This window comes from Macrobrachium nipponense, chromosome 2 (assembly GCF_015104395.2).
Source record: "Macrobrachium nipponense isolate FS-2020 chromosome 2, ASM1510439v2, whole genome shotgun sequence".
In the NCBI taxonomy this organism is placed as follows: domain Eukaryota; kingdom Metazoa; phylum Arthropoda; class Malacostraca; order Decapoda; family Palaemonidae; genus Macrobrachium; species Macrobrachium nipponense.
This window is the reverse complement of record NC_087201.1, coordinates 159579374-159595058: the sequence shown is the minus strand read 5'-3', so window position 1 is coordinate 159595058 and position 15685 is coordinate 159579374. Positions and strand designations below refer to the sequence as shown.

Below are 15685 nucleotides of genomic sequence, written 5' to 3'. Positions count from 1 at the left end.
AATGATAGAACATAGTTTTCTTTCAATAAGTCATTATTAGTAGCAAAAAATTTGCTTAGCTAGTTATTTCTACAACAACAACTGGTTTTCTTTCAATAATTCATTAATAGCTAAACTTTGCTTAGTTAATGATTTTTTCAACAACAACAACTACTACTAGTGTGTATATATGTATGTGTGCATACATATATAAATATTGATATATATGTAGCGTATGTGTGTACGTTACATATATATACATGTGTGTGTGTGTTTTCTTATAATTTTGAGTGGTTCCCCTACAAAAGATTTCTAGATCCGCCTCTAGGCAGACTTGACAAGAGGAGGTAATCAGAGGGCAACGAACCAAGTGTCTTGTAAAAAGAAAAATGGTCAGCTGAGTGATGAGAAAGCCCACCATGAATTGATCTAATGGCTACACAATTAGTATTAGTTAATATTCATAAAAGGAATAAGAAGCATAAAGATTTAGGGGAAGGAATTCGGCACGGGGCACTGGTTCCTATAGTCAGTCCAAGAGAAGAAAGTACTACCAGTTCAACACTGCTCAGAACGTAAGTGATTAACAAATCTACGTACAAAACGATGAGAAAACATTGTAACTAAAATTTAAGTTTTATTAAAAATAAATTTTTTTTAGGAATATTTTATTTTTAAATACTTAAAAAATACAAATAACAATTGACAACATTGCTTTCACCTCATAATTCTTAGATGATACCTGAAAAAGATTCATTAGCCAGAATGAATGGCTTAATCCTATTTTCAGACCTCGCATCTCCATCGAAAGATCGATTCCAAGGGGATGAAAACAACGTCCCTCTGTTTTCCTTTATAAAAATCCATCGTGTGGAGGTTAGTCGTTTGTTGTGGGTCGCAGCCAGGGTGGAAGGGGCATGGGGCTAACAGTTATTTTAAAAGATCTTGCTGAGAACTAGAAGGTTATATAACATTCTCTGGGACCAAGCTATATATATATATAATATATATATATATATATATATATATATATATATATATATATATATACATTATATACATATAATATACTTAAAAGCAACACATATAATATATACCTGTATACGTATATATATGTATGCATATATATATATATATATATATATATATTATTATATTATATATATATATATGTGTGTGTGTGTGTGTGTATATATATACATATATATAAATTCACATATATGACATTGATAGTCTAATGACATACGCAATATTACTACTACTATTACTACTACTACTGCTACTATTATCATTCACAAGATGAAACCCTATTCATTCGGAACAAGCCCATCACAGGGGCCACTGACTCGAAATTAAACCTTCTCACGAATATGGTGTTCACTTGAAAGAAATAACAAGAGGGTAACACGACGTCGTGCAGAATCTAATGACACACACAGCCACCTTAAATACAGGAAAACCCTTTTGATAAGACACCAATTTTCCCTTTTATCTCGTCTTTGTTCTTAAATGGGAATTGAATGGAATGTTTGTCGAAAAACAACGTTTGCCGGAAGATAACAGAGATAAAACAAAGGCTCCTTCGATGAACCGTTGTCCATAATGCACCTCCCGTTAGAATTGTCGTTATTGAACAAGAAACCCACGAAATTACGGAGTATAATTACCGAGTGTAATTTGTTTACTTGTTGAGTAAAATAATACGTAAATAATTACAGGTAAACAATTTATACTCAGTAATATTGTGGGTTTATTGTGGGTTTTTTTTCAATCTTCAGAAAAAAACTGAAAGAAGTATTTTTTTTGGGGTGTTTTTACATTGCATGGAACCAGTGGTTATTCAGCAACGGGACCAACGGCTTTACCTGACTTCCGAACCACGTCGACAGTGGACTTCTATCACCAGAAATACACATCTCTCAGCCCTCAGTGGAATGGCCGAGAATCGAACTCGCGACCACCGGGGTGGGACACCAACACCAAACCAACCACGCCACTGAGGAGCGAAAGAAGTTTTTCATTGCCATTATTATTATCAGTATTCAGAATATGAACCCAATTGATATGGAACAAGCCCACCAACGGGGTCACTGACTTTACATTCAAGCTACCCACGAATGTGGTACACATCTTAAAGAAGAAAAGTAATGGGAATTGCAGAAACATTAGATCAGTTACTAGAAAGCAATAATTCGTACGCAACTTTCTAAAATATCAAATATCAGTCACTTTCTTCTTCCATTCAAAATTCTGAGTTTAAAGAAATGTCAAAAAACACGAGAAATGTTGTCAAAAAATCCGAGAGATGTAAAAAAAAATACGAGAAATGTCGTCAAAACATACGAGAAATGCCGTCAAAAAAAATACGAGAAATGTCGTCAAAACATACGAGAAATGTAAAAAAAATACGAGAAATGTCGTCAAAAAATACTAGAAATCAAACCCTGTTAATTCTAAAGCAAAGTACCTGTATTTTCTGAATATTTCCTGCCAAATTTGCAGCAATGGGGCTTGCCCAACACGCCGCACCCAGTCTCTCGAGTCTAAAAGGACGCCTCGTGTTCTAGATTCAGGGTTATTTTAGCTAGCGACTCTTTCGTCATTTAAGGAAAATTGGTAAAAAAAATCTAAAGAAAATTTGTAAAACTTCTTTAGAAAATTGGTAAAACATCTAAGGAAAATTGGTATAGAAATATCTAAAGAAAATTGGTAAAACATCTAAGGAAAATTGGTATAGAAATATCTAAAGAAAATTGGTAAAACATCTAAATAAAATTGGTAAAACATCTAAGGAAAATTGGTATAGAAAATATCTAGAGAAAATTGGTAAAAGCTCTAAAAAAAATTGGTAAACATCTAAAGAAAATTGGTAAAACATTAATGAAAATTGGTATAAAAATATCTAAAGAAAATTGGTAACAGCTCTGAGGAAAACTGGTAAAACATCTAAAGAAAATTTGTAAAAGCTCTAAGGATAATTGGTAAAACATGTAAGGAAAATTGGTTAAAAAAAATCCAAAGAAAATTGTTAAAACATCTAAGGAAAATTGGTAAAAACTCCAAAGTAAATTGGTAAAATCTAAGGAAAATTGGTAAAAACTCTAAAGAAAATTGGTAAAAACTAAGGAAAACTGGTAAAAAATTTTAAGAAAATATGTAATAAAAACTAAAGAAAATTGTTCGAAAATCTATGGAAAATTGGTAACAAATCTACGAAAATTGGTAAAAACTGTAAGGAATATTGCTAAAACCTGTAAAGGAAATTGGTAAATCCTAAAGAAAATTGGTAAAAAGCCTTTAGTTACGTCATAAGTTTCATGAGTACGAAATGCAACAGAGTAAGTCTACTACCAAAGGGCGGAAAATTTATTCCACCATAATAAGAATGTAGAAGAAAACTTCTCTTAATAGTCGAGTAAAATTTCTCTTGGTAATTCAATATAGTAAGTTTAGCTGTATTTCAAGATCAAAGTCTTTTGACTTTTTAGCATATCAATCACATTTTCTATTGTCTACGTTTTAAACTGAAAGGTTCACAGCCACCCAGAGAAGAACGTTATTAATCACACAAATTCCTTTTTTTTTTTCCTTACAGCGGACAACCTATTATACATGTGCTTTGGTCCATTCCAACCCATAAGACCCAACCTATATCTGTGCTTGGATTCATTCCAACCCATAAGACCCAACCTATATCTGTGCTTCGATTCATTCCTACCCATAAGACCCAACCTATATCTGTGCTTGTGTCCATTCCAACCCATAAGACACAAACTATACCAGTGCTTGGGTCCAATCCAACCCATAATACCCAGCCCATACTTGAGCTCGGGTCCATTCCAGCCCATAAGACCCAACCTATACCTGCTGGGTCCATTCCAACCCATAAGACCCAACCTATACCTGTGCTTGGGTCCATTCCAACCCACAAGATCCAAACTATACCAGGGGTTCATTCCAACCCATAAGACCCAACCTATACCTGCTGGGTCCATGCCAGCCCATAAGACCCAGCCTATACCAGTGCTTTGGTCCATTCTAGTCCACAAGACCCAACCTATACCTGTAGTACTTGGGTCTTGGGGGTTGAAATGGGATCATCTTTATGGGTGCTTGCTTGGCCCTTGAGTTAAAAAGATTCTTGGAAAGTCAGATATGAAGAATTGCGGTATTATGAATAATATATTTCCGAACCTACCAAACATATTTCTGATTTCATCAAATCCTGTATATTTTAGAAGTAATCTTCGTGGCAAAGTAAACATCCTGTGACGCATGCATTTATACCCTCGCCTCCACAAAGAGAGAGGGAGAGAGAGAGAGAGAGAGAGAGAGAGAGTAGAGAGAGAGAGGAAGAAGTAGAGAGAGAGAGCAGAGAGAGAGAGAGAAGAACGAGAGAGAGAGGAGAGAGAGAGAGAGAAGGAGAGGGAGAGAGAAGAAAGAGAAGAAGAGAGGAGAGAGAGAGGAGTTCTAACGGAAGACAGCCGTCAGGCATTTATCAATAAACAACCAACACTGAAGGAAACGTCACTCTTTCTCAACACGTAACGTTAATGCTGCTTTTTCAGCATCATCTGACAGTTAGCCTCGTGTGAATTGAAAAGGAAATGTATGTCAATCGGTCACTGCTGAAGTCTAGAGTTACACACACACATACACAATATATATAATATATATATATATTATATATATATAGGATATATATATATAATATATATATAATAGTATATATATATATATATATATATATATTTATTATATATTTATATATATTTATATATATTTATATTATTATATCATTATATATATTATTTATATCTATATATATATATATATATATAGATATATATATATAAATAGGGTATAATATATATATAATCTACTTTGACGACAACTGGGGGTCACGATGGTCTACTATCCATAACATTTGAAATGAAAAGTGCTTCAAACTATTACCCTTCATGGTAATGCAGTGCTTGCGACTTACAAAATCATAAACATCGCATTATGCAAAATAAAATCTTGGAGAGCGACTCTTCTCAAATTAGCAGCATAATACTACTTAAAACATTAAGTCAATTTTTTCTCGTGTTGATTACTATATGATCATAAGATTCAGAGCTACATTTTCAGGTCATTCTGTGCCTTGAGGGAATGAAAAGTCCTGCAAGAAAATGTAAATATGCCAAATTTTAAAGTACCAACATGACTGACTGCACTGTTGCCCATCAAGCACATTTTTACGCTGCAAGAACTCCTCACAAGTCACTCTTAGGACGTGTTAAGCAAAGCACGAAATGAGAGGCAGAAATTCTTCACGTCACCGTTCACCCATCCCGAATTTCCGGACCAATGCGCGCGCACGCACGTCAAGACCAACCCTTCACAGAGGAACTGAACAAAGACATAGTAGCTGATTTACAAGTCGTCTCTTCTAAGAATAGAAGCCGGTCTCTTCTAAGAATGAAAGTCGGTCACTGGATCAGCAAAGATAAAAGAATGGAAAAAGGGGGCGTGGGCAACAGCTGCAGTGTTCCCCGCCCCCTCCCCCCGTTTTGGACCCACGTTATCACGCCCAGCACCCAACAGCTACCGCGCGTTCACGCCCGTTAATTAGAAGGGCGCGCACGCATTGACAAGATTGCGTTTTCGCAAGGCGTCATCTCGCTATTTCTTCTCCGGTGACATTTTTAGCACCTGCGCTCTATGACATAGTACTACGCAAGTCAGTGAATCGTTTTAATGCAAAAATGAAGTTTATAAAAAATATTAAATGCATAGTTAGTGAGCTTCCATTTCTCGAAGCAAATTTCTTACTTTTCCAAAAGAATCTTTACATATACCTACACAAACATTACGTACAGTACCGCGAATTTGTCAATCGACCTTACCAAAATTTAATCAAAATAAATTACTTAGTGAGCATTTATTTCTTAAAGCAAATTTCTTACTTATTTCGAAAGAATCTCTACATATACCTACACAAACATTACCTACAGTACCGCGAATTTGTCAATCGGCCCTACTAAAATTTAATTTTACAAAAATTACTCGATAGTTAGCGAGCATTTATTTCTTATAGCAAATTTCTTACTTATTTCGAGAGAATCTCTACATATACCTAAATGAGTATTCCCCAAAACACCGCCAATTTGTCAATCGACTCTTTAGAGAGAAGAGGAGCTTTCCTTACTTCTAAAGGAAATACAACAAAGATTCTCTGAAGCGCTTTCGTATGGCGAGACCTTTAAAGGTTATGCACTCTTCTTCAAAGATAACCTACGCCTCTAATCCAAAAGCGAAATGCCAATGTACAGCAGGCGTTAAGAAATGGAAAGACTAGAAACGAATATAGAATTTAGGCCAAAGGCCAAGCACTGCCACCTATGAGGTCATAAGGCGCTGTAACGGAAATTGACAGTAAAAGGTTTGAAAGGTGTAACAGGAGGATAACCCCGAAGCAGTTGCACTATGAATCAATTGATAAAAGAGGGTGAAAAGTAAGATGGAATTAAAGGAATATGAAAGAGTTACAGTAAAAAGAACTAAAGGGGTTGCAGCTAGGGGCCAAAAGCACACTGCAAAGAACAGTATGTTATGCCTACAGTGCACCGCACGAGCTGCATTGACGGCATTACCACCGCCCTTCCCCCCCAAAAGAAAAAAATTCCCATGTGGAGCAGGCGTTAAGGGAAGAGAATTTTTATTATTACGCTTATTTCAGTCTGTTAACAAAGACTCGAGTATGGAATTTACATACTATATATAGTAGATTCACATCACCCGTGGATCTGATGTCTAGGCCAGTCCCTAACGACGCTCCTGATTGGTTGTTGATAGGCCAATCACAGGGCTGGAAACTCTCAGTCTCTCGAGAGAGAGTTCACATAGGCAGGATGTATGTTCCACCTCTCCTGAGGGATACGCCTTTCGGAAGTATCCCTCGGGAGAGGTGGAACATACATCCTGCCCTGTGATTGGCTTATCAACAGCCAATCAGGACGGGCCTAGACATCAAATGCACGGTTGATATGAATCTACTGTATATAGCTATTAATTACAGTAATTCTTTATGTACTCGACAGTATACGCCTTATGATACATAAATGACCAATCATAAAAATTGTTTATTTTAATTAATTTATTTATTTATTTTTTATTTTTTTTTTAATGACTGGCACTCCATGTCTCCAGGCACTAAACTTCCAGAAGCGTAAATGCAAGACAATGATTTTACACCACAGATATCAAAAGGAATCTACGGATGACTGAACGCGAATAATATAGAAGCTGGCATGACAAACGCATATTGCAGAAATAAAACGTTTTCTTGTAACGTACCATATGCAAGCATATTACAATGTATATAGGAATTCAGCGACCGAAACACTCATGTTACTGGTGGAATCTAATCTTGACGAAACTCGTTAGTTATACCGACAGACGATGGTGCCATAAACTAATGCAGTGCATCTCTTGCAAAGTTTACACTCGACGATCCCTTTTAAAATAAAAATACAAAACAATAAAAAAAAAACTTTAAAACACACGTTATAATTAGAAGTAATCTGACGAAGAGGTTGAAACAACTAAAACTGGACTGCTACTAAGTCAATGGAATACTGTTCCATATATATATATATATATATATATATATATATATATATATATATATATGTATATATATAAATATATATATATATATATATATATATATATATATATAAAGAAAAAAGTTAAATAACTTTCCTTGAAGATTCACAAATGAATTTTTACTGCTTGAATGTTTATTCAGTTACCAACATAACTATCATAGACATTGTAGTACTGTATATGTATGTATGTATATATATATATATATATATATATATATATATATATATGTGATACTTTACATGTAAATTAACATAATATTTATTTGTATATATGTTACGTTTTATATATATATATATATATAATATATATATATATATATATATATATAACGAAAAAGGCGGAAGGGTATTCTAAATTCGGCAGTTAGGCCTACGAAGAGTTGGCGTTCGCGAGCATCAGGTTGGGAACCTCTGATTTAGGCGAGAGATATACAAGAGCACTGCTGGAAAGTTTATCTATTTACCAGCGAGATTTCCTCCTGTATACTAAAGAACGTTTAGGTTACTTCTAAATGGAAGAACCGCATTCGACAAACGATGGCCTAAAGTCAGCTTGCCTGCCCGTCGAGCTGAAGAGCAACCAAGAGGAACCTCGCCTCAGAAAAAGTGCTCAATATTATTCTCAGTACAGAATGAGGCAGCCCAATACCTATCCAATTCTCAGTACTGACAAACTAACTAAATGGACGTAAAATAATCCACACAGCACGTGGGTACCTGAGGAAAGGTGTTGTTGTATAGGAATTCAAGAAAAGGTTCGCAGTACATCCTACATCCTTATACACATACAATATTCATCGAACATGACTCACGCCAGCTCACTACCTACAGTCCCTGACTATAACCATATACAATTAATGCTATTCACGATGCGTACAGAGTATTATGCAAGCCAAAGGGGTCGTTAACTTGCAAAGGAAGTTACTCTATGGAATTGTAAACATATTACTCGATGCCACGCAGCCATACGTCCTTGAATGTGCTATGAGCAGGGCAAAAATATATACTGGTTATATAAAAGTGAATGGCAATCTGCAGCTTCCACGTTTTGATCAAAGGAAGGTCGCTTTCGTTTGGGACTCTTAGACCCTTATGTGCGTGTTAAAATTTGGGACGTCTATAGTGTGTTCATTAATGCGATGATGATGATCATCCAAACAAGAACTTCCTTCAGTTTTCTTCTGAAGATTGAAAAAGAAACCCACAAAATCACTGTGTAACGCGTTGACTTCTATGTATTTGAGTAAAATAAAATGTAAATACTTATAAGTAAACACGTTATACACAGTAATTTTGTGGGTTTCTTTTTCAATAATAATAATAATTGAAAAAGAAATCCACAAGATCGCTGTGTAACGTGTTTACTTCTAAGTATTTACATTTAATTTTACTCAAATACTTAGAAGTAAACACGTTATACACAGTGATTTTTAGGTTTCTTTTTCAATCTTCAGAAGAAAACTGAAAGAAGTTTTTGTTTTAATAATAATAATAATAATAATAATAATAATAATAATAATAATAATAATAATAATAATAATAATAATAATAATAATAATAATAATAATAATAATAATAATAATAATAATAATAATAATAAAAGAAACTATATATAAACTGAATGCAGCTGATGCAGCAATCACTTTCAATAATACTTGTTCGAAAGAGGGTCTACTACCCACATACAATAATAATAATAATAATAATAATAATAATAATAATAATAATAATAATAATAATAATAATAAATAACTTCTCGTTAATGTCTTCACATTCATTAACCTCATAAATATCACAAAAGCTCTCATTTATATTCTGCTAATTCACAAATTTTCATCGTTTTTCATTACAAGCATTGGAGAGTCACATTTAAAAACAGGCGCTCCAAGGATAGGAAAAGTGATAAGTAATAGTAACCGAAATCATAAATGCTAGACATCTAAGTATCTGGCAAGAACTTGCAGGCATCTTTTGAGTATGCACCATTACAGATTGTATATATACCGTACTTTGTAAATCCTTAATGTTAACAACTGCATAAACCCAATATGTGCCTGGTAAAAGTTAAGCATAAAAAGCATGGTACTCCGTGTATGTATGTATGTATGTATGTATGTATGTATGTATGTATGTATGTATATATATATATATATATATATATATGTGTGTGTGTGTGTGTGTGTATATATATATATACACACATTATATATATATATATATATATATTATATATATATATATATATATATATATATATATATATATAAGTATGCATACGCATTTGAACAGCCTAATTTCCTTTACGTCAGTTCGTAAAAAGCGCACAAACTGGCATACAATACCATTTCAAACACAATAGAATAGGCTCTATATATTCAAAGCCGACCAACTGCCCACCCCTAACCCTATATGAGTACAATACGTCAACAATAAAGAAACGTGGGGTTCTTATTGGGTTACGGGGTTACCCAGAAAGCGGAAGGGAAAATATGTGGAATGAGGTTTCCCGAGGGGTTCGGAATGCGCAGTGAATGGGGTTGTGAGAAATAATAACTATACTGACTAATAAATTTCGTCAGACACCGAATGGCAAAATCCAAAGTGGACTTGTTCAGCATACAATGGCAATTTAATAATAATAACAAACTTCCTTTACACTTTATGACTAATCTTGACGAAATCTTTGTTTCATCATTCTAAAGTGTTTGCCTGTATTGATTGTAAGTTTCAATTCCCATAACATTATCGTTCATAAACCATGAAGCCTAAGCTTTTAATAGACCTATGACATGAAATTTTATTCCAATAAATTTACATTACCCTACATTTATTCCCAAAAAACAACAAACACTAAACCTAACTTGCGATTTATCGAGATGCATGGATTACTTCCAGAAATAAGTATAAGCTATATCTACTTGCATCTAAAACCAGATTATATCCATCTATTACCAAGGTATAAAACTTCCACGGTACAGCACCTCCCAATTGTTCAAAAATGGGAGCAATAAGCAGTTGTAGCCTCAACGGAAAGGCTTCATTCAACCTCACACTTTGAGGAAACACGAACGCATAATAATATGGTGGTTTCGTCAAGAATACGCCTTGAAGAAAATTACCTTTTGATGAGTATGCAAGCGTAATATCTATTGCTGGGCCCGCTAATTTAACATATTAAAAATATTCTTTTTTAATATACACAAGCACACAGTCATACGCACATATAGACACTTATGTAATATATATAATATATATACGTGTGTGTTCGTGTTTGCTTGCACGCATATCCAAGCAATTTAGCTTCTGTTATCTAGGCTGAATATCAACCCACGCCTTGTGTTCAGCCTAGCGATTACTCAAACTAAACATATTCCGGCGCCAGATAGAGCAGAAGCTCATTTTCGATTATTGTGAATCTGCTTATTATAAAGAAAGAAAAAAAGCATGATGGACGATCACGTCTTCCCTGACCAGGATAATTAAATAGGCCTACTGGAGTGGGATCACGCAAGACCGCCGAAGGGACTTAAGACCATTGAGAGCAGGTAGTGTAATGGATGGCTTAATTTAGTTTAAGGTTTCGGTGAAACTCAGCAGGCCATGTTATTATGACTCTTAAGGTACCTCCACGCCGTTGCCAGACAGGTCATAAACACAAGTCGGCAACTTGTAGAAAACGCAGCAAAACCCGGTTAAATACAAGCCAACAACTTACTGGTAGTCCGACCCAAAGTAGTATATAGAATGGCGATCAATTGCTTAATAAGATTAACGAGCATTCGCCAAAGATTCATTCTCCCATTGAAAGTCGTTGATTTGGTGTATATATATATATATATATATATATATATATATATATATATATATATAGTATATATATATATATATATATATATATATATATATATATATATATATTATATACGTATATAGACTTATGAGACTTCAGAGTGCAAGCACCCTTAGTGACTGTACAGGTACGTATAGGTCTAACGCATGACTAAGTACGGGGGCCGTCTTCGTTACATACTTTCTTTTTCCTTAAAAATAACCTGATAATTTCATTCAACAATGCTTCGGGCAACTGCTGCCACTGCTTAAATAACTCGCAAAACTAAAGTGTTTGTATTCATGACATTATCATCTTGATTTAGTCTGGAATTGCAAACACCAAGGACTATCCGATTCAAGATTTCTAAACTCTCTCTCCCCCTCTCTCTTTTAACACCTCTTTTAAATAAAAACTAATCTCTCTTTCTCTTCCCGACGATGAAATTCAAGTATAGGTTACTTACGCTCTTCAATAGCGTCGTACGTGGTCTAATTTCCAAAGAACAATGTATAGCTATAATATACATATCATCCATCTCCATACCGGTTAGAAACTCCGCTTCTTATCACCCAATTATTATTATAAGTCTTATGTTCGGTTGCAATACTAAAAAAAATCACTTATAATTATTCTCAACATAACACCTTTAAGTTTAATATGCAGAAGCAGCCAATATCTGATATGATAAAAGAAAAATACTTAACATACAATAAATGAATTCATTCCTTGGCACATTAATTACGAAATCAGTATACTATAATTATCTGGATACTGCCTCGACATATAGTATCCAGATAGATCGGCTGTTACCTGTGGAAACTGCTGCGCTATCTGAATATTTCGACGATGCCCCAAAAATTAATTGTTGTGATTTATTAAACATATATATATATATATATATATATATATATATATATATATATAACATATATATAATGTATATATGATTTATCAAATATATATATTAATACCTATATACATATATATATATATATATATATATATATATATATTATGCGTGTGTAATGCTTTATTTACACATACGTCTATATATACTATACTCTGTTTTTTTCCATTTGTCCATTCGCCTGTGGTGTTTGCGCATGGTAACACTGCGTCCCGGGCTTTAAATAATATCCTTTTTCGATTATTATCGGTGTTATTCGCATACAGTAAATTATCAAAACACTTTTCAGTTGCAAATGTACACCCAGATATCCTATTATTTACCTAAAACTTACACCTAGCGTAACTATTTAAAGCCCCGGACGCAGTGTTACCATACGCAAACACCACAGGCGGATGGACAGATGGAAAAAAACAGAGTATACATATCAGCATAGGCCTACCTACTTAAGCTTGAAATACAGTCTGTTGGGTTCATCATCAACAGTTTCTATAGGACATTCACAAATTTGTCCCCCCAACCGAAAATTACAAACTTTTAAAAATTTGTTTACCGAACTTCAAAGCACTAGGCTATATATAGTAAGGAAGCTTGTTTGTGTCAGTTACATACTAATGGTTACTTCAATGAAGTAAAATCAGGTGTGCAATTGTACATTCATGAGAATTAGTAAATAATTACCTAAAAATAAAAAAAATAAAAAGTTATCACATGATTTATACTCTAATTCACATAACCTACAGCTTTCTTAACTAAACAAAAACCGACTGAATAGCTATTAACCATTCAACACCATCGTACTTACCTAGCCGGTACATACTGCCTCCATAGCCGCCCGATAGTAGTCATTGTATCAAATTATAAAATGGATTATTAAAAAAAAAAAAAACGCCTGTTTACAATTTCGGGTACAAGCGAAAAGAGTAACTGTTCTGACCCAGTTTCAGACTGTACGTGCGGTCACTGCACGTTATTCTGCCAGTATTAAATTGGTAGAGTCAACATTTCACGAGAGACGCTCACGTACACTTGTACACATCGCCACAGCCAAGGAGGTACTGGTTTCTGATTATGGTTGCCGTTAAACTTATCTCCTGTAAGCTGTAACACTTCGGGGTCCCGTAACCCACCGACGTTTCTCTGAGCGTAGCAGTTGCCGTTTCTTGATTTATCCCCGATTTCCTCCGCAGACATTTTACGCCTATAAACTAAGTTTCTTCAAAGGTATTTTTTTTGGGTGTGGTTCCCAAGTGTTACGATCTCCATTCCTGTAGAGTATTACTCGAGAGTTTTCGGTCATTATCTTCCAGGTAATCAGTACCAAGTAATGCTCAAACGAAACTCTTCTTCCCTCAGCATGTTGCCAGTTACTCTTTTATTGTTATTTCAGTGGTTGTGTCTCGCGTCACGTCTGTAAATCTTTTATAATATTAAGGACAAAGGCCACATAAAACAACGTTCCAGTTTTAGAGGGAATGTTTAGCCAGGGGCATATATGGTAAAGGTTTCTGAGACACACGGTGTTCATACCAAGAAAGTCTTATGTTTCCAACTCCTTCTCTAGACTCCGAAACCCGTGAATGTAGGTCAACCACACTCTTTTCAACGGTTTGTGACAATAACAAATTGCTGTTTCGTTCATTTTTAATGTCCAAACCAAGATTATTTAACCGGTCACATTTATATCGTCAAACGGCATGACATTAACGGCAATTCGACAAAAATCGAGGAAGAGAAAGCGCATTTGTATAGGACAAGCAAGCAAAAGCAATCGGCTTCAAAGTTATCTGTCAGTTGCGTAACGCGGAACAGGTATATACGTATCTAGACAACCCAAGTTTGGATGTCCTAAAAATACGAGTTATAAGGAGAAACATCTGCCAGAATCCCATCCTTGCCTAAGAGTGTTCCCAAGGAACTTCAACTCTACGTGAAGAATTAATCCTTACGTTTCTCTGGCTGCTGGGACGAAAAGTACTGTTATAGCAATTATTCGCTGTTTAGTCCTTTATTTGTTGTCTTGCAACTAGAGTGAGGTAAAACATAGATATTATCCTTATTACCGTAAAGAGGTCACATTACATTACTACTGTATGATGATGTTGAAAAGCCTATTTAAGTATAATGATTAAGAGTACACGCATATACATATGATACATGCAAATACTTAGATTCTTAGACCGATACATATACTCTGTCCCCCGTGAAGTCATCGCCCCACCAATGTTGGAGGGGGAGCGTAGAAGCATGAGGTTGCAGATATAGTCAGGTCCGGCGGTTGGGTACGTTCAACTAAAAACCTACTGACCCTCTGTTGACCTGTAACATGTAAATGAAGTGCCTGATAGACAGTCGACTGGTGTAGGAGCGAGTAGAATAGAGAAGGTCATTCGAAAAAAATTCTAAAAATGCCGAAAAACCGAAAAGATTCTGTCCTCTGACTCATCAGGCACATCCACAAGAAGTTGGTACCTAGCGTTTTAAACAAATACATAGTACTACCAGAACTAGGTGTTTTCAGCAAAGGAAGTTCCGTCAGAAACTGTAAAAGCAACCACCAACGATTTAAAAATTCTTTGATGGCTGAACGTAGTATAGGCAACGATCTTTAGTATATTATATTTCTTCGGTAGAAGAATGAGTTATCACGACTGTTCTGGTACGCATGGGACTAAAGTTTAAGACTAGGTTTTTTGGCCAGCTATTTTTCCCTACAAAAGTCACTCGTTTGTTTGTGTGTGAGAGAGAAAGAGAGACCGTCCGCGCTCATTAGCTCACATAAGTCACCCCTAACGTCACAAATCTGGCAACTGAATTTATTAATAAAAAGAAAAAAAGAAAAACTTGCCCTAATTGGTACTCTGCATTAGTCCTATATCTCATTAGCATTCTACCTGTCAAGTTACTTTCGTTTAACGCATGCATTTACATAATTAAAAACTCGTGAACATAATAATAAATGTATTTTTCTTAGTCTTGAGGGAGCTAATTCGTCCTAAACTCTTTTGATTCCTTTTTCACCAAATGGCTTATGTGTCCTCATGAAAAAAAAAAAACGTCTGACGCAGTGGCGTCAAGATTACATTCGGAAATAAATTTTACACAGACTAGCAGATGGATATAGGTAAAAACGCAAATAAACAATGCATGATGCAACCTCCAGCTTACTCGGGACGAGTGCAAGATTTTCCCCTCATGCATAAGTTGTAAACATTATATTCCTAACTTTATGTGGTCTTCGTAAATGATACCCATACATAGTACTATTTATACTGACAACAAGGATCAACTGAAAAGTACACAAATTAAACA

At 34.9% G+C, this 15685-nt stretch overlaps 1 protein-coding gene across 1 annotated transcript in view; it reads right to left on the bottom strand.

Annotated features, from left to right (window-relative positions):
- The window catches only part of LOC135221081 (heparan sulfate 2-O-sulfotransferase pipe-like), a 109184-nt gene extending 95715 nt beyond the window's left edge, over positions 1 to 13469 (bottom strand). Inside the window, exon 1 of the mRNA XM_064258870.1 lies at positions 13179 to 13469. Within this exon, the coding sequence (XP_064114940.1) occupies positions 13179 to 13222 (44 nt within the window). The 5' untranslated portion in view covers positions 13223 to 13469. The remainder of the gene's footprint in view (positions 1 to 13178) is intronic.
- Between the last annotated feature and the right edge of the window lie 2216 nt (positions 13470 to 15685).